Below are 23,991 nucleotides of genomic sequence, written 5' to 3'. Positions count from 1 at the left end.
GGGCAGACGCTCCACCCGCCCGCCTCTAGCTGCGCCTCTGGTGTGGTTGGTGCGTTAGATGTTTGTCATAAAGTGCTGTGAGGGGCAGTCCATGAAATTTGACGGTTTTTTTTTGACGATGTAGCGATATGTGATGGGTGTTGAGAGATTGGCAAAAAGCTGCTAAACGTTAATTTACGAGTACCCCTTAGTAGATCCCAATTATTTACCCGAATATTAAAAGTATCAATTAAATGGGACTGCAACCGTGGCCCCGGGGTACAGCCAGCACGGTACAGTGGTAGCTACACAGCCATACATAACAGGGTACAGTCAGTGGTAGCTACACAGCCATACATAACAGGGTACAGTCAGTGGTAGCTACACAGCCATACATAACTGGGTACAGTGGTAGCTACACAGCCATACATAACAGGGTACAGTCAGTGGTAGCTACACAGCCATACATAACAGGGTACAACCAGTGGTAGCTACACAGCCATACATAACTGGGTACAGTGGTAGCTACACAGCCATACATAACAGGGTACAGTCAGTGGTAGCTACACAGCCATACATAACAGGGTACAACCAGTGGTAGCTACACAGCCATACATAACTGGGTACAGTGGTAGCTACACAGCCATACATAACAGGGTACAGTCAGTGGTAGCTACACAGCCATACATAACAGGGTACAACCAGTGGTAGCTACACAGCCATACATAACAGGGTACAGCCAGTGGTAGCTACACAGCCATACATAACTGGGTACAGTGGTAGCTACACAGCCATACATAACAGGGTACAGTCAGTGGTAGCAACACAGCCATACATAACAGGGTACAACCAGTGGTAGCTACACAGCCATACATAACAGGGTACAGCCAGTGGTAGCTACACAGCCATACATAACTGGGTACAGTGGTAGCTACACAGCCATACATAACAGGGTACAGTCAGTGGTAGCTACACAGCCATACATAACTGGGTACAGCCAGTAGTAGCTACACAGCCATACATAACAGGGTACAGCCAGTGGTAGCTACACAGCCATACATAACAGGGTACAGCCAGTGGTAGCGACACAGCCATACATAACAGGGTACAGCCAGTGGTAGCTACACAGCCATACATAACAGGGTACAACCAGTGGTAGCTACACAGCCATACATAGCAGGGTACAGCCAGTGGTAGCTACACAGCCATACATAACAGGGTACAACCAGTGGTAGCTACACAGCCATACATAACAGGGTACAGCCAGTGGTAGCTACACAGCCATACATAACAGGGTACAGTGGTAGCGACACAGCCATACATAACAGGGTACAGTGGTAGCGACACAGCCATACATAACAGGGTACAGTGGTAGCGACACAGCCATACATAACAGGGTACAGTGGTAGCTACACAGCCATACATAACAGGGTACAGCCAGTGGTAGCTACACAGCCATACATAACAGTGGTAGCGACACAGCCATACATAACAGGGTACAGCCAGTGGTAGCTACACAGCCATACATAACAGTGGTAGCGACACAGCCATACATAACAGGGTACAGCCAGTGGTAGCTACACAGCCATACATAACAGGGTACAGTGGTAGCTACACAGCCATACATAACAGGGTACAGTGGTAGCTACACAGCCATACATAACAGGGTACAGCCAGTGGTAGCTACACAGCCATACATAACAGTGGTAGCGACACAGCCATACATAACAGGGTACAGCCAGTGGTAGCTACACAGCCATACATAACAGTGGTAGCGACACAGCCATACATAACAGGGTACAGCCAGTGGTAGCTACACAGCCATACATAACAGTGGTAGCTACACAGCCATACATAACAGGGTACAGCCAGTGGTAGCTACACAGCCATACATAACAGTGGTAGCGACACAGCCATACATAACAGGGTACAGCCAGTGGTAGCTACACAGCCATACATAACAGTGGTAGCGACACAGCCATACATAACAGGGTACAGCCAGTGGTAGCTACACAGCCATACATAACAGGGTACAGCCAGTGGTAGCTACACAGCCATACATAACAGGGTACAGCCAGTGGTAGCTACACAGCCATACATAACAGGGTACAGCCAGTGGTAGCTACACAGCCATACATAACAGGGTACAGCCAGTGGTAGCTACACAGCCATACATAACAGGGTACAGCCAGTGGTAGCTACACAACCATACATAACAGGGTACAGTGGTAGCGACACAGCCATACATAGCAGGGTACAGCCAGTGGTAGCTACACAGCCATACATAACAGGGTACAGCCAGTGGTAGCTACACAGCCATACATAACAGGGTACAGCCAGTGGTAGCTACACAGCCATACATAACAGGGTACAGCCAGTGGTAGCTACACAGCCATACATAACAGGGTACAGCCAGTGGTAGCTACACAGCCATACATAACAGGGTACAGCCAGTGGTAGCGACACAGCCATACATAGCAGGGTACAGCCAGTGGTAGCTACACAGCCATACATAACAGGGTACAGCCAGTGGTAGCGACACAGCCATACATAGCAGGGTACAGCCAGTGGTAGCTACACAGCCATACATAACAGGGTACAACCAGTGGTAGCTACACAGCCATACATAACAGGGTACAGCCAGTGGTAGCTACACAGCCATACATAACATGGTACAGCCAGTGGTAGCTACACAGCCATACATAACAGGGTACAGCCAGTGGTAGCTACACAGCCATACATAACAGGGTACAGCCAGTGGTAGCTACACAGCCATACATAACAGGGTACAGCCAGTGGTAGCGACACAGCCATACATAGCAGGGTACAGCCAGTGGTAGCTACACAGCCATACATAACAGGGTACAGCCAGTGGTAGCTACACAGCCATACATAACAGGGTACAGCCAGTGGTAGCGACACAGCCATACATAGCAGGGTACAGCCAGTGGTAGCTACACAGCCATACATAACAGGGTACAGCCAGTGGTAGCTACACAGCCATACATAACAGGGTACAGCCAGTGGTAGCGACACAGCCATACATAGCAGGGTACAGCCAGTGGTAGCTACACAGCAATACATAACAGGGTACAGTGGTAGCTACACAGCCATACATAGCAGGGTACAGCCAGTGGTAGCTACACAGCAATACATAACAGGGTACAGTGGTAGCTACACAGCCATACATAACAGGGTACAGCCAGTGGTAGCTACACAGCCATACATAACAGGGTACAGTGGTAGCTACACAGCCATACATAACAGGGTACAACCAGTGGTAACTACACAGCCATACATAACAGGGTACAGCCAGTGGTAGCTACACAGCCATACATAACAGGGTACAGTGGTAGCTACACAGCCATACATAGCAGGGTACAACCAGTGGTAGCTACACAGCCATACATAACAGGATACAGCCAGTGGTAGCTACACAGCCATACATAACAGGGTACAACCAGTGGTAGCTACACAGCCATACATAACAGGGTACAGTGGTAGCTACACAGCCATACATAACAGGGTACAACCAGTGGTAGCTACACAGCCATACATAACAGGGTACAGCCAGTGGTAGCTACACAGCCATACATAACAGGGTACAGTGGTAGCGACACAGCCATACATAACAGGGTACAGTGGTAGCGACACAGCCATACATAACATGGTACAGTGGTAGCGACACAGCCATACATAACAGGGCCGTGGAGTTGATGGCAGCCGTGCTCCTGAGTTATCTTCTCTTTTGTCAACAAAAGGAGGCGGACATCAATCAAAGTGAGCACGCGTGCACAGGAGGGGTGGACAACTGGGGAGAGATGGGGAGGGGGAGGCGCAAATGTAAAAATTTCATGAGTTTAAAATGATTAATTCTTCTCGTTAGTGAATAAGAGATGATTCCCCCCACCACCACCCCCACAAACCACCCCCACCAACCACCCCACCAACCACCTCCATTTTAACAATCTTCTTAGTCTCATTACCCTCCCTTAATGTTTTCGACAAGCAGACACAGATAGTACAGTGTAATAGTAGACAGGATTGTTGTGTTTGGGGGTGTTTCAAGTTTAAATAAAATCAATGTCAATATATGTGTGTGCATATATATATATATATATATATATATATATATATATATATATATATATATTGCATATGACCATATACTTATATATATATGCCTATAATAAGTATGGTGACAGGACAAATTATCTCAGGACAAACTATCTTAGACAAAATATCTCAGACAAAACACTTTATTTTAGGGAGGGGGGATCCATGTGGGTTCTAATTTAACTCCTTAGAACCAGTGTGTATTTTTCCCAGACATTTTTCACCAGGGGGGGATGACTAGTGAGGGGTGCAAAAGGAAACACTGCCTAATGTCCACCTGCCTACACAGCTGTATACAAATAAAAACGTCAAACTGCAACACCAATCTCCATACATTGCAGCACAGTGCAACATAGAACCAACATAGATCCAGCATTGATACGGCCTGACACACCAAGCCAGCCCCCCCCCCCCCCCACACACTTACTGAACCCTTGTAAAGCCACTTAGCAACAATTTTCTTATGACCGCTAGACAAAACCAACCAAAACAATGTCCCCACTTGTCGCGTAGGTGCAGATAAAGGAGAACAAAGGACAACTCATTGAGCTATTGATCATGGTTAGGGGGTTGTTTGTTACGATAGTCTGATTAATGGAACGTCTCTTCAAAGGTCTGTTCATTGGGCTGTTCATTAAGTAGAGATTTTTTAAACGCAAATCGATCTGGGCTGAACTTTTTTTTTTAAATTGGCAGTAAACAATACACACACGCACATACAACTACCAATATAGCTACACATCAACGTGCACACACACACACACATACGCACACACACACGTATTATATATATATATATATATATATATATATATATATATATATATATATATATATATATATATATATATATATATATATATATATATTCATACATGTCATATATAACGAGCCAAAGGTGAAGTGTTTAACCGTATGGAAGATGTTTTATATGTGTAGAAGTCCGCTCTTAACAAAAGAAAAAAAAACAATCAAATTAAACCAACCACGTGACTGATTGATCACTCATCCGCAACGACCGCCTGTACCTTGCAACAGTAAAGAAGTTCATCACAATTCTATTTGCCTCTTTATAAGCCAACTGATAATTAAATATGACCTACTTTTAGTCCAGGTCTAATGATCACAGAGTCGTGGGGAAGGGTTGGGGGGGGGGGGACTATCGACCTTATTGCACCATTATAGGTGAACAAGAAATCTAAATGTAGAGGTCGGGTCCCGAATCACATCGTTCTTTTAATATCGTGATGAATGGGCAACATTTCATGTCGTGATTAATGGGCAACATTTCATGTCGTGATTAATGGGCAACATTTCATGTCCTGATTCATGGGCAACATTTCATGTCATGCGTTATGGGCAAGTTATTACATGCTATAATTTATGGGTCACTAACAATATACCTTAATAGATGGCCAACTTACATCCTGCTTAATTAATAGACCACTTACAGCCTGCCTTAATTAATAGACCACTTACAGCCTGCCTTAATTAATAGACCACTTACAGCATACATTAATTGATGGCCCACTTACATACAGCCTGCCTTAAAATTAATTTAAAGTGTGTGAAAGTGGTTAAATATGTGTGTTTCAGGCTCCTACCCGGGGTGTGATACCTTGAAGCATAGTAAGGTGATGGGGGGGGGGGGGTCGTTTTCTTGAAACTGGAAATTATCTACAGAAGTCGCCTTCCTTCTAGCTAAGCTGACACTGACAAGTGACATCACCCGAAAGAAGCGCCTCAAACTCATCACTTAAATACACGTAAACACGTCACACAAATACACGTAAACATGTCACATAATTACACGTAAACACGTCACATAATTACACGTAAACACGTCACATAAATACACGTAAACACGTCACACAAATACACGTAAACACGTCACACAAATACAGGTAAACATGTCACATAATTACACGTAAACACGTCACATAATTACACGTAAACACGTCACACAAATACACGTAAACACGTCACATAATCACACGTAAACACTTCATACAAATACACGTAAACACGTCACACAAATAAACGTAAACACGTCACACAAATACACGTAAACACTTCATACAAATACGCGTAAACACGTCACACAAATAAACGTAAACACGTTACACAAATACACGTAAACACTTCATACAAATACACGTAAACACGTCACACAAATACACGTAAACACTTCATACAAATACACGTAAACACGTCACTTAATTACACGTAAACACGTCACATAAATACACGTAAACACTTCATACAAATACACGTAAACACGTCAATTAATTACACGTAAACACGTCACATAAATACACGTAAACACTTCATACAAATACACGTAAACACGTCACACAAATAAACGTAAACACGTCACTTAATTACACGTAAACACGTTACATAAATATAGAACTTAAACACATAACAAGTTAATCAGTGGATAACATTATTTACTTCAAAACAAGGTTTTAAAATGATCTCTTTTAATAAATTACTTTGTAATGAATTAACGTAAATGACATTTTATCGAATGAGCGGCGAGAAGCCAGGAGAAAACGTCAGAGTCCCCTCAGCTGGGGAATCTGATATTTGAATGGCGGTGTGCGAACTGTAGGAGCAATGTGGCGTTATCTTTCTTTTGTGGGGGGGGGGGGGGGGTTGTTGTGTTTGTTTGATGTGGGATGGTGTTTGATGGTAAAAGGTTGGTGTTGGTGTAATGATGGTAGGCTGATGATGTAATGAATTATTGTAGGCCTGGTGTAATGATCTAGTAATGATGGTGTTTTGTTGTAGTGGTGATATATGATATAATTGGTGGTGGTTTTAAAGCTATATTAGTAGAAGTTTGTAATGTACTGATAATGTACTAAGTAATGACAGTGTTACGATGGTATATTAATGATGGTATTGTGATTGTTAGGGGTTAGGATGGTAGTGGGATGGTAGTAGGACGAAGATGGAAGAATTGCGAAATAGCGTGACGTCAGATTGAGATGACTCCACGTTTGGGAAACAAAGCTGAGGAATGGTTAAAACAGGATCACGTGATCAACACACCATCAAGATGGCCGCGTGTTGCTGTCTTTTGTTATTCTACGTTCTAACATTGGGGGAAGTTGTCGTGGACAGCTCTGACAGATATTGGAAGAAAATAGATCTAATGATGTAGACCAGTACTGGAACAAATAGATCTAATGATGTAGACCAGTACTGGAACAAAATAGATCTAATGATGTAGACCAGTACCAAAGGCGGAACAAAAAATCACATGTTTTCTGACTAGATGTCGTCACAATGTGGAGTTTAAAAAAAAAAATCATCTCAAATTCCAAGGAGTCCACCAATCTAAATATCCAGTTTTTTCAATTTTATCTCGGTTTTTAAATAATTTATCTGGCAACTTTTCATAATCAAACATAGTTAAATCATCACTGTATATATGACTAATCTTGTAAAGCAGTGTTATGTTGACGGAGGAGTACGCTTCTAACAGCGCTTGATTTTTTTGTTTCTTTAACTGGGCTTTGTCTTTAGACGCCAAAATGGCGGCTCTGCAGGCTGCAATGAACGTCTCAGTGCGCATGTCAGCCAGCTCGTCAGGACGGAATGGGTAGTGTATGTTACTGTCAATCACGCCACGAATTTGGAACTTCCGCCATATACGCCGGCCCATTTCGTCGAAGGATATGCACTTTCCGATTTCTGGTCTCCACGAGAAGGCGCTGTCGACCGTGTCCTTGACCGAGTCCATGGCCGCAGCCAGGCCGTAGTCCGGCTCGTGTTGGAAGCCAGACGAGACGTTGAGTCTGGCGGCGATGTAGTCCACGTCCTCTCTCATCGTCTCCAGCCTGCCCACGATGCTGTAGTTCAGGGCGCACATCTGGCACTCCGCCGACACCATCTTTAAATGTAAATCTCTTTTGTACAAGTCCAAGGCCACGGCCTTGAGAAACTGCTCGAATGTCACGTTAGAGGCGCACGTTCCGTTCGCTTTTAAAATCGAACTCATCTTTAGCGCCTTCTCCCCCCAACTCTTCCAGTAGTACGGGTTGGGGGATAACATTTTATCGATGTAGGCTGAGAAAATTCTCGAGTAGGGGTTCCTGCCGAACACGATGCTGGTGGAGCCGGTGATGAAGGAGCTCATGGCTTGCAGCGTGCGGAGAGACTTTAGACTCCGGATGCTCTCCCTCGAGGCCTTCTCGATGGGGATGTCGTAAGGGGAGTGGGCCAGGCTCGGCTGTTCGATGATCATCAGGAACCTGGGGAGACATTGGTCAGTTGGTCAGTTGGTCAGTTGGTCAGTTGGTCAGTTGCTCAGTTGGTCAGTTGCTCAGTTGCTCAGTTGGTCAGTTACTCAGTTGGTCAGTTGCTCAGCTATCTTTTTGTAGATTAAAACAAAAAGTAAAGCAACATTTTGAACCGAACGGTCCATGGAGCAGATGAAGTAGAGTTCACCTGTTTTATTTACCTCGGTTATTATAGGATAGTGTGTTCAGCTATTTTCCCAGCCGCCTTTACTTTCCCTACTGTGAGTCAGGTACAAGAAAGAGGTGGATCCGAACTCGAGTATCTGGTTAGCAGTCGAATGCTCTAACATTCGACCACACCGTCCGTATGCTTAGATACTTTTTAAAAAATTGTTTGATGCGCTATAGGTTTTAGTTTCAAAGCGTGTCCGTCTAGCGCCTAATAAGAACTGTCATGACCCTATATCTGTGGTATCTACCTGTACCCACGTGATTTAAACAACTTTTACCTGGTGAAGAAGGTCGAGGCGACCTTGCCCACTGGACAGAACAAGGCTCTGGTTCGGGTTGAGATGAGAGGGTTGTTCAGTTTCTTCACCAACCACAGCAGGTTTGTGGGGTGGGGCGGGCGGGTCTGGTTGCGGCAGACGTGACCCACCCTCCGACGATGTTCCTCGTACTTGACTTGCTCCGTCTGCAGACGACTGCGGTCGCTCCTGACGACGGAAGTTGTGCCGGTGCTAAAAAAACAACGTAGTATTGTGGGTATCATAAAATGGGGTTTTGAAACATTGGCTCTTGGTACATGTGACGTTTTTTAAAAAGCCCCTTACTTAACCCTGCACACGTTGCTTCTATCTGATTGTTTTGTTTCATTTCTTCTGGTTAGCAGCTGAAAGCTCTACCATTCAACCACGATCCCTACTGCCACTTTAACCTTAATTTCAGAGTCCTGTGTTGTGTGTGCGGCAGAACTCGGCTTATCAAACAGAAATTTTGTGGAGACATTTTTTTGTATTTGTGGAGACACTATATGTTGAGACACCGTATTTGTGTCTTTGTTATTAGTTTAGTCGGGATTTACTGTGTGGGATGTTCACATCGTGTCGGAGTCACATTGTGTCACACCTGCAGTGCTCTGTTGACGTGCTAATTATAAAAAAGACCACGCCCTACTGCCCCCACTACTACTCCCCCTCCCCACGTTTGTTTCCTCACCAAATCAATGTTGTTTGTTTTCTATAGTGCAGACCAAATGAGTTTATTTTTCATTGACCAGAGTCAATACATTCCGTGCTTACCCTTCACACAAACAGACATTTTTTAGTAAGTCAGCTGTGACGTTCTATACACGTCGCTGGATATGGCAAAGAACAGCCCCATCACATCTACATCACAGCTATATCACAGCCAAACACCAGCCATATCATTTCATACATCAGCCACATCACAGCTACATCACAGCCAAACACCAGCCATAAACCAGCTACACACTAGCCATATCATTTCATACATCAGCCATATCACAGCCAAACACCAGCCATAAACCAGCTACACACTAGCCATATCATTTCATACATCAGCCATATCACAGCTATATTACAGCCAAACACCAGCCATAAACCAGCTACACACTAGCCATATCACACCAACCACCAACCACAAAGCTAAGCAACAAACCTTTTTGGTATTTCTTTCGCTGTCGTCATCTGGTGCGTCATCACTTCCGCCTCTGAGGTCTGGTCAAAGTAGGGATGTATGGGAAGCCCTTCATCTAATTTAGTGGAAAATACGAGAAGCTTTCATCTAATTTAGTGGAAAATACGAGACGCTTTCATCTAATTTAGTGGAAAATATCAGAAGCTTTTCATCTAATTTAGTGGAAAATACGAGAAGCTTTTCATCTAATTTAGTGGAAAATACGAGAAGCTTTCATCTAATTTAGTGGAAAATACGAGAAGCTTTCATCTAATGTAGTGGAAAATACGAGAAGCTTTTCATCTAATTAGTGGAAAATACGAGAAGCTTTCATCTAATTAGTGGAAAATACGAGAAGCTTTCATCTAATGTAGTGGAAAATACGAGAAGCTTTTCATCTAATTTAGTGGAAAATACGAGAAGCTTTTCATCTAATTTAGTGGAAAATACTGGAGTTTTCATCTAATTCAGCAGAGAATATGAAAGGGGTAGGGTGGGGGTTAAGAATCGGCCGAAAAATTGCGTCATCATTAATAGACGACCTTTATTAGCGAACGAAACAAGGCCACTAGCTTATAAATTATGCAACGAGTCTTTCATTTAATTTAGAAACCCTACGTGTAGCCCACGAACTGACCCAGACTCCGTGTAGCCAACAAACTTACACCTCCGTTTAGCCCACAAACGTACATCTCCGTGCAACCCAGAAACTTACCCCGTGTAGCCAACAAAATGACACAACCTCTGTACACAACCCTTTATTAAACCACAATCAATACAACAAACTGTAAGCCCTTTAATGTTGTTCTAGCTCATATTACCCAAAGTATTAGCTAATCGACATTTTTTCACCTCAACTAGGCCTAAAAATATGGCTGAGATTTCACGGGCGATCAACACGTTTTAGTCAAGTAAAGTGGGTTTATTTTCTTTTTAATCCATTTTAAAGCTTGCTCTTATACAGCATACCAGGCCAACCACCTACAGAATACCTGGCCACCCACCTACAATATACCTGGCCATCCACCTACAGTATACCTGGCAAACCACATATAGTGTACCTGTTCACCTAACTCCACCGTCCTAGTTCAGTACTCACCAGCAGAGTGAGACATGCCAGAAGAACATGCACAGACCTAACTCCACCGTCCTAGTTCAGTACTCACCAGCAGAGTGAGACATGCCAGAAGAACATGCACAGACCTAACTCCACCATCCTAGTTCAGTACTCACCAGCAGAGTGAGACATGCCAGAAGAACATGCACAGACCTAACTCCACCGTCCTAGTTCAGTACTCACCAGCAGAGTGAGACATGCCAGAAGAACATGCACAGACCTAACTCCACCGTCCTAGTTCAGTACTCACCAGCAGAGTGAGACATGCCAGAAGAACGTGCACAGACCTAACTCCAACGTCCTAGTTCAGTACTCACCAGCAGAGTGAGACATGCCAGAAGAACATGCACAGACCTAACTCCACCGTCCTAGTTCAGTACTCACCAGCAGAGTGAGACATGCCAGAAGAACATGCACAGACCTAACTCCACCGTCCTAGTTCAGTACTCACCAGCAGAGTGAGACATGCCAGAAGAACATGCACAGACCTAACTCCACCGTCCTAGTTCAGTACTCACCAGCAGAGTGAGACACGCCAGAAGAACATGCACAGACCTAACTCCACCGTCCTAGTTCAGTACTCACCAGCAGAGTTCAATAACCAATGCCAGAAGAACATGCACAGACCTAATTCCACCGTCCTAGTTCACTACTCACCAGCAGAGTGAGACATGCCAGAAGAACATGCACAGACCTAACTCCACCGTCCTAGTTCAGTACTCACCAGCAGAGTTCAATGACCCGTGCCAGAAGAACATGCACAGACCTAACTCCACCGTCCTAGTTCAGTACTCACCAGCAGAGTTTAGTGAGACATGCCAGAAGAACATGCACAGACCTAACTCCACCGTCCTAGTTCAGTACTCACCAGCAGAGTTTAGTGAGACATGCCAGAAGAACATGCACAGACCCCCAAGGAAACACAGCACGGCCAGGCTGCTCCCCTTGTTCCAACACCACCGGTACTTCCACTTCAGCAACATCCTGACTATCATCTGGGGAATAGACACATCCTGACTATCATCTGGGGAATAGAAATATCTTGACTATCATCTGGGGAATACAAACATCCTGACTATCATCTGGGGAATAGAAACATCCTGACTATCATCTGGGGAATACAAACATCCTGACTATCATCTGGGGAATACAAACATCCTGACTATCATCTGGGGAATACAAACATCCTGACTATCATCTGGGGAATAGAAACATCCTGACTATCATCTGGGGAATAGAAACAGCCTGACTATCATCTGGGGAATAGAAACATCCTGACTATCATCTGGGGAATAGAAACATCCTGACTATCATCTGGGGAATAGAAACATCCTGACTATCATCTGGGGAATAGAAACATCCTGACTATCATCTGGGGAATAGAAACATCCTATCATCTGGGGAATAGACCTGACTTTTATCTGGGGAACATCCTAAACAGGGGCGTAGCGAGGGGGGGGGCGGACCGCACCGGGTGACACCATTTAGGGGGGTGACACCAAGGCAAAAAATAGCAAAATATATAGAGAAAAACTTGAGGGGGGGTGCAAATCGAAAGTTTGAGGCGGGGGGGGGGGTACAAATCGAAAGTTTGAGGGGGGGGGTGCAAATCGAAAACTTTAAAGTTTGTCCCCGGGAAGGGTCGCAACGCCTCTGAGGGGGTGACACCATTAAGTGCCGCACCGGGTGACACCCGACCTCGCTACGCCACTGATCCTAAATATGATCTGGGGAATAAAATCATCCTGCTTTCTCCTCCTAAATGCCCTCAAACATTACAAATTGTTGTGGGAATTTTAAAACTTGACATTTTCTCGATTTCCTAGCATCATTAATGTCATTTGGTGCCCATAATTGCCTTTTTATGCTTGTCAATTTGTGCCAATAATTGTCTTGTTTGTGCTCATGATGTCAGTTTGTGCCCATAATTGTAAAAAATAAGAGATGGCCTGTAGTATTGGTTTAAGGGAATTTTACTCAAACACATACTCAATGCCGTGTTAAAAATATTCCACAATCTCCGATACATCATACCCCCCCCCACCTCTTACCCCTGACGTACACACCTGTACACTGTACGTAATTTGTGAAACTTGATTCTTGTAAAAGTTTAAACCAAGGGAGAAAACTTGGCTGAAGGTCGTTAGAAAACAAGATAATAAGAGTTCATCATCCTGTCAATGGTGATTGTTGAGTTTAATTATTTTCGAGTTTCCGCAGGTAATTCTCCGCTTGATAATTAACGGGTTTTAGCTCTGTTAATTATGTACGGCTGAGATGGTTAGGTTAAGGCGCCGCACCCACCCCACCCCCACTCTTCCTTGCATCTGCTACTCCATCATCAGTTAACCTAACCATAACACAAACCAGATGTGGGTTACTTGGGCGGGCACTCGACTCAAGGGGAACAACGCTGGCACTAAATCAGCGGATTTGTAAACGAGACTGTATATCATCAGAGTTATCGGCCCCTGGCGGCTGAGTCAAGGCGGAATAACTCACTTGTAAAGTTGTGTGTGAACGAGTTATCGGAACCTGGCTGCCCTGTCTTCATGCGGAGATACTAAGTTGTAAACATAGAAAGTAGTAGGTGCGTCACTGTTGTTATTTAGTCGGGATGTCATTTACTGTGTATGTCGTGATGTTATATATGTGTGTATATCAGTGTCATAGACTTTGTCGTTATAGACGTCATATAATGTGTATGTCTCAGGTCACGAGTCACAGGTCATTGGGTTATGACTTTCAACCGTGTGTCAGTGACATCAGAGTGTATGTGATTGTCATGACATAGTGCCACTAACGCCGTAGTGTATGTGATTATGTGATTGTCATGACAGAGTGCCACTAACGCCGTAGTGTATGTGATTGTCATGACAGTGCCACTAACGCCGTAGTGTATGTGATTATGTGATTGTCATGACAGAGTGCCACTAACGCCGTAGTGTATGTGATTATGTGATTGTCATGACATAGTGCCACTAACGCCGTAGTGTATGTGATTATGTGATTGTCATGACATAGTGCCACTAACGCCGTAGTGTATGTGATTATGTGATTGTCATGACAGTGCCACTAACGCCGTAGTGTATGTGATTGTCATGACAGTGTCACTAACGCCGTAGTGTATGTGATTGTCATGACAGTGCCACTAACGCCGTAGTGTATGTGATTGTCATGACAGTGTCACTAACGCCGTAGTGTATGTGATTGTCATGACAGTGCCACTAACGCCGTAGTGTATGTGATTGTCATGACAGTGTCACTAACGCCGTAGTGTATGTGATTATGTGATTGTCATGACAGTGTCATTAACGTCATAGTGTATGTGATTATGTGATTGTCATGACAGTGTCACTAACGCCATAGTGTATGCTGCTGGGATGACTTGATTGAAATAGAAAGGTACAAGCAGGGGGCCCGTGGGGTGGGGGTCATAGAGTATGACAATCTGGAAGCGACTTAGATCAATACTCGTGTACACGTCATCGCTCCCGTCAATAGTCCGTACCTCAACCCTGTCATTTGCCGAAATTTGCCGAAACTTGCCGACACTTGCCGAATGTATCTGGGAGTTGCCTTGGATTAGGCTCCGACACTAACCTAATAGATGCAGGTGTTAAAGTAACCTACTGCTCTAGAACTGTGGCCAAAAGATCATGGGTGCATTGGTAAATGTCTGTCTGTCTGTCTGTCTGTCTGTCTGTCTGTCTGTCTGTCTGTCTGTCTGTCTGTCTGTCTGTCTGTCTGTCTGTCTGTCTGTCTGTCTGTCTGTCTGTCTGTCTGTCTGTCTGTCTGTCTGTCTGTCTGTCTGTGCGTCTGCCTGCCTGTCTTCCTGTCTGTCTGTCTGTCCGTCCATCTTTCTGTCAACATACACATCAATCTAGGCCACTTCTATGAAAACACAGTATTGTATCAGCTAAAATCTGACATAGCCAGAAAACAAAACGTTCTATAGACAATCAGCCGCCTCAAGTGGGGCAGCAATCCAGGTGAGACTAATTACTTCACACCTGGACACGTCGATTCTTACTTAACCGCCACTGATTTATTTAGGTTCGATACAATCGCAACCTCAGAGTCAAACTCTTGCACAAGTTTAGCGCTCAAGTTAAACTCTTGCACAAGTTTAGCGCTCAAGTTAAACTCTCGCACAAATTTAACGCTCAAGTTAAACTCTCGCCTATTTAATATGCTCTACCCTGACGTGACGACAATAAATTTACAAGTAGTTAAAATTCGTTTATTTTAGCGACGGACAGTAAGTGAATAAATTAACGACGTTAATGAGTGTAATCAGAGCGCCAGTTTTGTGCTCCGTTATAACGCTCTTTTTACACTTAAACTTAAACACGCGAATATATGGCTTTCATACTGGTCAATTGTAAGTAAAAGATTAGCTGTATTAAATATTTGTATATTTCGTTCATCTCTCTGCATATCTCTCTGTATATCCATCCATCCATCTGTCTGTCTGTCTGTCTGTCTATCTGTCTGTCCGTCTGTCTGTCTGTCTGTCCGTCAGTCTGTCCGTCTGTCTGTCTGAATATATGTATATATATATATACATATATATATATATATATATATATATATATATATATATATATATATATATATATATATATATATATATATATATATATATATATATATATATATGTATATCTCACTCCAAGGATGGGCTGCAAATATTGAAGTATTACCCTCTCTCTGTTGGTACAACAGTTAGTAATATAGACCTGCCGATTAATGAGAGCGGATTAGTGACACCTTTCAACTATTTCACACCCATCCCTGTACCTGCCTAGGTTGGAGCACCTATTCAAGTCACGTGATCGGACCAAATTTTTGACACCCTTGTTTGTTTAGAACCTGCATGTCAGGCTGACCTTTGACAATATAAAAAATACGGTTTGTTTAATGGCGATTTGTATTGCGTGTATCTTACAAAATCTAACCCTAATCCTAACTTGTATGTATTGAAATCGTGCATCTTACAGATCCTTACCCTAACTGGTATGTATTGCAATAGCGTGTACCTTACAAAACCTAACCCTAACTGGTATGTATTGCAATAGCGTGTATCTTACAGAATCTAACGCTAACTGGTATGTATTGATGCTAACCCTACTTTTGGAGCCTGAGCGTAGTATGCTGACTACTATTAACAGTGAATTAACACTAACCCTTAATCCAACTCTAGCTATGTTAGAGTTGAGTTGTGGGAACGTTTAAATGTGTTTGCAATTGCGTGTGGTGTCTAATCGACACGCAGTAGTTAGGGTTAAGTATTGCAACAAATGTTTACAATGTTAAATTACTTCCGCTTCTACACCCCCCTCAACCCCCACCCCAATCCCTCGTGTACAACCCACTCAATGGGAGAAGCCCGAGGGATGAAAACCTTTCTAAAACGGAATTTGTCAATAATTCTGTCAGCTATTAAAAGTGATGTCCTCTTTTTTTTAATATACCCCCACCCACCCCCACACAACCACCACCCTCACACAAACACCACCCTCACACAACCACCACCCTCACACAACCACCACAACCACCACCCTCACACAACCACCACCCTCACACAAACACCACCCTCACACAACCACCACCCTCACACAACCACCACCCTCACACAACCACCACCCTCACACCACCACCCTCACACAACCACCACCCTCACACAACCACCACCCTCACACAACCACCACCCTCACACAACCACCACCCTCACACAACCACCACCCTCACACCACCACCCTCACACAACCACCACCCTCACACAACCACCACCCTCACACAACCACCACCCTCACACAACCACCACAACCACCACCCTCACACAACCACCACCCTCACACAAACACCACCCTCACACAACCACCACCCTCACACAACCACCACCCTCACACAACCACCACCCTCACACCACCACCCTCACACAACCACCACCCTCACACAACCACCACCCTCACACAACCACCACCCTCACACAACCACCACCCTCACACAACCACCACCCTCACACCACCACCCTCACACAACCACCACCCTCACACAACCACCACCCTCACACAACCACCACCCTCACACAACCACCACAACTACCACCCTCACACAACCACCACCCTCACACAACCACCACAACTACCACCCTCACACAACCACCACAACTACCACCCTCACACAACCACCACCCTCACACAACCACCACCCTCACACAACCACCACCCCTACACAACCACAACCACCACCCTCACACAACAACCACCCTCACACAACCACCCACCCTCACACAACCACCATCCTCACACAACCACAACCACCACCCTCACACAACCACCACCCTCACACAAACACCACCCCCACACTACTATGCTATGATTAAAACTGAAATTCTAGGCACACTAACGTGACTACTCTGCCGATTAACACAGTTCATAAAATAAAAATAACTAGCGTAAAAATGTGTTACCTTGTGAGAGAATTTCCCGATCCGTACATTGCTGTGTGATATCCAATACTAGCATTCAGCTGCCGTCATTTAGTCTTTTATTCCTGTTCCCACCGTGTTCCGTAAAAATGGACTCGTCCAAAAGCGTCACATCCCCCCACGCGCCGGCAGACGAACCGCACATCGCTTCCCATCGGTTTTTTTTTTATCATGAGTTGTGAGAAAGTCTGAGAACGCGTGAGAGAGAGAGGGAGGGAAGCTAAGTTTATTTCCCAACCGTGAAAACAACGATATTAAGACATCGTTTATTTTAAACCTCAATCCTGGTTTTGTCTGCATATTTAAAAACAAAGCCATAATATAATCGTCAATATTTAGTTGAACGATTACAGTAGCGTAGGGGTGGGGCGGGTGTCGTACACAGCTGGTAGTAAAAAGGCTGCTAACTGCTGCTAACAGTACAGATAAAAACGCTCCAGCGTGGGTATTGGTCTAGGTATTGCTGCTACATGCAAATATGCCAGCAGTAGACAAATAATTCTAAATCATGTTTGTGATAATTTTATATTATATATATATATATATATATATATATATATATATATATATATATATATATATATATATATATATATATATATATATATATATACATATATATATATATATATGTGTGTGTGTTATATATATATATATATATATATATATATATATATATATATATACATATATACATATATATATACATATTTGTGTGTGTGTGTGTGTTAAACATGATTCCTTATGTTATGGCATACTTATGTCGTCAATGGGATGTGTTAACGAAACTAGAACTTAAGTGACGTGCAGCAAGACATCAAGACAGCATGATGACAGCAAGACAGCAAGACAGCAAGACTTCTGTGGACCCAGGAGTTGTATGAGTACACAAACCTTGTGCTTATAATGAACTGGGTCAAATAACATCTGAAATGGAATGTGTAACCACGCCTCGCTGTGTTGATATCAATACCTTGGGGCGGACACCCCACTCTGTCACGACCTTTTTGGACACCGAAACGACGACAGCCGCTTTAAATATTTGATTAGGGTTTGTTGTACCCGAGAATTGGCGTCACGTTTTTAGTTTTGTCTTCCCTCTAAATTCAGGTTGTTCATCTTTCCTCCTGCTAATTTTCATCTTTCCTCCTCTGTTAACTTTCATCTTTCCTCCTTTGTTAACTTTCATCTTTCCTCCTTCTGTTAACTTTCATCTTTCCTCCTGCTAACTTTCATCTTTCCTCTTCTGTTAACTTTCATATCTCCTCCGTTGTTAACTTTCATCTTTCCTCCTTTGTTAACTTTCATCTTTCCTCCTTCTGTTAATTTTCATCTTTCCTCCTTTGTTAACTTTCATCTTTCCTCCTTTGTTAACTTTCATCTTTCCTCCTCTGCTAACTTTCATCTTTCCTCCTTTGTTAACTTTCATCTTTCCTCTTCTGTTAACTTTCATCTTTCCTCCTTTGTTAACTTTCATCTTTCCTCCTTTGTTAACTTTCATCTTTCCTCCTCTGCTAACTTTCATCTTTCCTCCTTTGTTAACTTTCATCTTTCCTCTTCTGTTAACTTTCATATCTCCTCCTTCTGTTAACTTTCATCTTTCCTCCTTTGTTAACTTTCATCTTTCCTCCTCTGCTAACTTTCATATCTCCTCCTTCTGTTAACTTTCATCTTTCCTCCTTTGTTAACTTTCATCTTTCCTCCTTTGTTAACTTTCATCTTTCCTCCTCTGCTAACTTTCATATCTCCTCCGTTGTTAACTTTCATCTTTCCTCCTTCTGTTAACTTTCATATCTCCTCCTTCTGTTAACTTTCATCTTTCCTCTTCTGTTAACTTTCATCTTTCCTCCTTTGTTAACTTTCATCTTTCCTCCTCTGCTAACTTTCATCTTTCCTCCTTTGTTAACTTTCATCTTTCCTCTTCTGTTAACTTTCATCTTTCCTCCTTTGTTAACTTTCATCTTTCCTCTTCTGTTAACTTTCATCTTTCCTCCTCTGCTAACATTCATCTTTCCTCCTTTGTTAACTTTCATCTTTCCTCTTCTGTTAACTTTCATCTTTCCTCCTCTGCTAACATTCATCTTTCCTCTAACACAATTCTCGTCTCCCTCCCCGGGGAGTCCAAGGCCTAACCTCTCGAACAAATCGATCAGCCGAGCCTCCCCACGGGTCAGACATTCCAGCATCCTTACATTTCTTTCTTCACTCTCTAGCTCACTGCTAATAACGGCTTCTGTTCTCTACACTTCAAAAAGGCTTGTGGCCGGGGGTCTGTGCTTCAACGTGACCAGTGGCTGGGGGTCTATGCTTCAAAGTGACCAGTGGATGGGGGTCTTACTTCAAAGTGACCAGTGGATGGGGGTCTATGCTTCAAAGTGACCAGTGGATGGGGGTCTTACTTCAAAGTGACCAGTGCATGGGGGTCTATGCTTCAAAGTGTCCAGTGGATGGGGGTCTATACTTCAACCAGTGGCTGGGGGTCTGTGCTTCAAAGTGACCAGTGGATTGGGGTCTATGCTTCAAAGTGTCCAGTGGATGGGGGTCTATGCTTCAAATTGACCAGTGGATGGGGGTCTATGCTTCAAAGTGACCAGTGGATGGGGGTCTATGCTTCAAAGTGACCAGTAGATGGGGGTCTATACTTCAACCAGTGGCTGGGGGTCTAAGTTTTCTCCGACGAGGGACCCCCCCCCCACCTGTTGGAACATAAAGAAAGAAAAAAATGCTTTAAAACGCGAATTCAAAAATTACCTGGGCCATGATCTTACATACACACGTACACACACACATACATACATACACACACAGCGCCAGGGATTAAATAATTACACCAAACATAAAGTACGTTATTGAATTAAATTTCCTATCCAGGACTGACCAACCGACATTCCCAGGAAATTAAAAACGTCCATTCAAATATTCTTCGGCGTGCTGAAGTCTAGAATTGTTCTGGAAATAGTTTTTAACGTGACGAGACGACCACGCTTGACTGAATCGACACAAAAGCGACACGATAAGTCGTCATGGGACCGAGGAGTCAACAAAGACGTGACCCTGGCCTCAAACTGGGTCGATTACAAGGTTCATGTCAATATAGGATTTTTTTTTATTTAGCGACTGCCAATTAAAAACTGCTTTAAACTTCGCGTTTACTTTGCTAGCAATATGACTTGATCAAGACAGAATTAATTCAGGAATACGACAGGAATTCGAGACACAATTGAGACACAAATTGATACACACTGCCGCGCGTGTGACACATCTGAGACACAAATATGTCACCACGAGACATCTGAGACACAAATATGAGACACAAATATGAGACAAAAATATGAGACACAAAAATGAGACACAAATATGAGTCGCAAATATGAGACACAATTAGGACAAGGAAGAAAACAAAAGCGCAGTGTCACGTCAATGGAATTTTTTTTTGCTGGTCAATCGATATGCCCTAATTTTTATACTCAATCAGGTCATGTGACCCGCTTGCTGACGCCGAGAGAAATCGATTCCATCACAAGTTTTGGCAGCAGTGCTTGCCTCTGGTGTCTTAAGTCAAGTCTGGTGTCTTAAGTCTGGTGTCTTAAGTCAAGTCTGGTGTCTTAAGTCTCAAGCAATTGCCTCTGGTGTCCTAAGTCTGGTGTCTTAAGTCTGTAGCAATGGCCTCTGGTGTCTTAAGTCTCAAGCAATGGCCTCTGGTGTCTTAAGTCTGTAGCAATGGTCTCTGGTGTCTTAAGTCTCAAGCAATGGCCTCTGGTGTCTTAAGTCTGTAGCAATGGCCTCTGGTGTCCTAAGTCTGGTGTCTTAAGTCTCAAGCAATTGTCTCTGGTGTCCTAAGTCTGGTGTCTTAAGTCTGTAGCAATGGCCTCTGGTGTCTTAAGTCTGGTGTCTTAAGTCTGGTGTCTTAAGTCTGTAGCAATGGCCTCTGGTGTCTTCAGTCTCAAGCAATGGCCTCTGGTGTCTTAAGTCTGTAGCAATGGCCTCTGGTGTCTTAAGTCTGGTGTCTTAAGTCTGTAGCAATGGCCCAAGGTGTCTTAAGTCTGGTGTCTTAAGTCTGTAGCAATGGCCCAAGGTGTCTTAAGTCTGGTGTCTTAAGTCTGTAGCAATGGCCTCTGGTGTCTTAAGTCTGGTGTCTTAAGTCTGGTGTCTTAAGTCTGTAGCAATGGCCCAAGGTGTCTTAAGTCTGGTGTCTTAAGTCTGTAGCAATGGCCTCTGGTGTCTTAAGTCTGTAGCAATGGCCTCTGGTGTCTTAAGTCTCAAGCAATGGCCTCTGGTGTCTTAAGTCTGTAGCAATGGTCTCTGGTGTCTTAAGTCTCAAGCAATGGCCTCTGGTGTCTTAAGTCTGTAGCAATGGCCTCTGGTGTCTTAAGTCTCAAGCAATGGCCTCTGGTGTCTTAAGTCTGTAGCAATGGTCTCTGGTGTCTTAAGTCTCAAGCAATGGCCTCTGGTGTCTTAAGTCTGTAGCATTGGCCACTGGTGTCTTAAGTCTGTAGCAATGGCCTCTGGTGTCTTAAGTCTCAAGCAATGGCCCCTGGTGTCTTAAGTCTGTAGCAATGGCCTCTGGTGTCTTAAGTCTCAAGCAATGGCCTCTGGTGTCTTAAGTCTGTAGCAATGGCCCAAGGTGTCTTAAGTCTCAAGCAATGGCCTCTGGTGTCTTAAGTCTCAAGCAATGGCCTCTGGTGTCTTAAGTCTGTAGCATTGGCCACTGGTGTCTTAAGTCTCAAGCAATGGCCTCTGGTGTCTTAAGTCTGTAGCAATGGCCCAAGGTGTCTTACGTCTCAAGCAATGGCCTCTGGTGTCTTAAGTCTCAAGCAATGGCCCCTGGTGTCTTAAGTCTGTAGCATTGGCCACTGGTGTCTTAAGTCTCAAGCAATGGCCTCTGGTGTCTTAAGTTTGTAACAATGGTCGTTTCACATTTGTAGCGATGTCCCCTGGTCTTAAGCTACATACACTGACCATTGCTAAGCATACACTGACCATTGCTCTAAGATGGCATTAGCGATACAAACATCTTCCCGATGCCTATTTTTACATTTATCAATGCTACTCTATGGTCTACCTATTGCCGATCGTCTATGTTTACATGTATCAACTTTACTCTAGAACTCGCTAACGTAAATAACTCTGAACATTGTCATAAACACTTTTCTAGTGGTCCTAAATAAACAAATCGTTGGCACAACCCCCTAAACCCGACTTGAACCCCCCGGACACAACACCCCTCACCCCCCCCACACACACACTTGAACCCCCCGGACACATCACCTACCCCCCTCCACACACACCTACACCTGACTTGAATCCCCCGGGGGTCACAACACCTACCCCTCTCCACACACACGCACATTTGAACCCTCTGGACACAACCCTTACGCTTGACCTGAACCCCCGGGTATTTCTCCATTGACCACCATTTTTATTTTCCCCCTCCCCAAAAAAAAACCTTTAAACCTCCTGTGAGCTAGAGCTACACACATACAGATTATACCAAGTATGTGCTAGGCTGTTGTTGTTTTTTAACTCCCCGTCCTCACAAATCTATAAATATGTATGTTGACAGATGATTTGTTCTTTAAAAAATCGTGCCTAATTGAACGCTAACAAACCAGCTGTAACAATTTAAATGCTTGGGCAGCCAAAGAGAAATTACTCGCAACAAGCTTACCTTGTCACAAATATTGAACCGCCCCAAATCACATTAATCTTTAAGTGCTCCGGGAAAAGATTCGAAAGTGCCATTAATTATTTTTTTTTAATCGGGCTCATGTTTATTAAAATAAACGTTAGAAAACCTCAACCTCGATTTTATGGTTTTGTCGTGCTGACGACTAGACTTACTTGATGGTTTGTTTTTTTTTTAAATTAAAAGCTACGCACAATTTGGTGTTTTATATTTTCTGAATGGAAATGTAAATATACACTAGACGACCCAGTTTCCCGTTTGAAAACGGTCTGTAGGCTGCAATGCACAACTTAGTTAAATATCATATTACGCCCTACCCACCCTTTATACAGCCTTTTACCCAAAATAAATCACTCTTCCTAGACCCGAACTACCACCCTGTACCTTTGGGGCATCCATTTATGACGTCCAAGCGGGGTGGGGTGGAGGTGGGGGGGGGGGGGGGGAGAAGGGGGGGGGGGTCATAATGAATTCGCGTTTTGTGGACGTTTACAGGTTGAAGGGGAAGGGGCTCAGGTTATCTTACTTGTAATTTCCACACATCAGATATAAAGTTCGGATACTATTACGAAAAATAATAACTCAAAAATGCATAATTTATTTAAACAAAACATCAAATTAATTCATTCAATACTCAAACTGATTTATT

At 43.7% G+C, this 23,991-nt stretch overlaps 1 protein-coding gene across 2 annotated transcripts; it reads right to left on the bottom strand.

Moving 5' to 3' along the window:
- Positions 1-6,741: 6,741 nt before the first annotated feature.
- Positions 6,742-17,782, bottom strand: LOC131955072 (uncharacterized). 2 transcript variants are annotated; one of them, XM_059319022.1, is made up of 5 exons: positions 17,639-17,782; positions 12,029-12,155; positions 10,026-10,119; positions 8,855-9,085; positions 6,742-8,357 (listed from the first exon to the last, which is right to left on the bottom strand). In XM_059319022.1, exons 2-5 carry the CDS (start codon positions 12,153-12,155, stop codon positions 7,412-7,414), a joined length of 1,398 nt encoding a protein of 465 aa, XP_059175005.1. In that variant the 5' UTR covers positions 17,639-17,782; the 3' UTR covers positions 6,742-7,411. The 2 variants fall into 2 exon arrangements, with proteins under 2 accessions (XP_059175005.1, XP_059175006.1); XM_059319023.1 differs by lacking the exons at positions 12,029-12,155; positions 17,639-17,782 and adding an exon at positions 11,885-11,921.
- Between the last annotated feature and the right edge of the window lie 6,209 nt (positions 17,783-23,991).

This window comes from Physella acuta, unplaced genomic scaffold (genome assembly GCF_028476545.2).
Source record: "Physella acuta isolate Inbredline_101_S28 unplaced genomic scaffold, ASM2847654v3 ptg001052l, whole genome shotgun sequence".
Classification (NCBI taxonomy): domain Eukaryota; kingdom Metazoa; phylum Mollusca; class Gastropoda; family Physidae; genus Physella; species Physella acuta.
The sequence above is the reverse complement of the archived record's forward strand: the minus strand, read 5'-3'. Positions and strand labels throughout refer to the sequence as shown.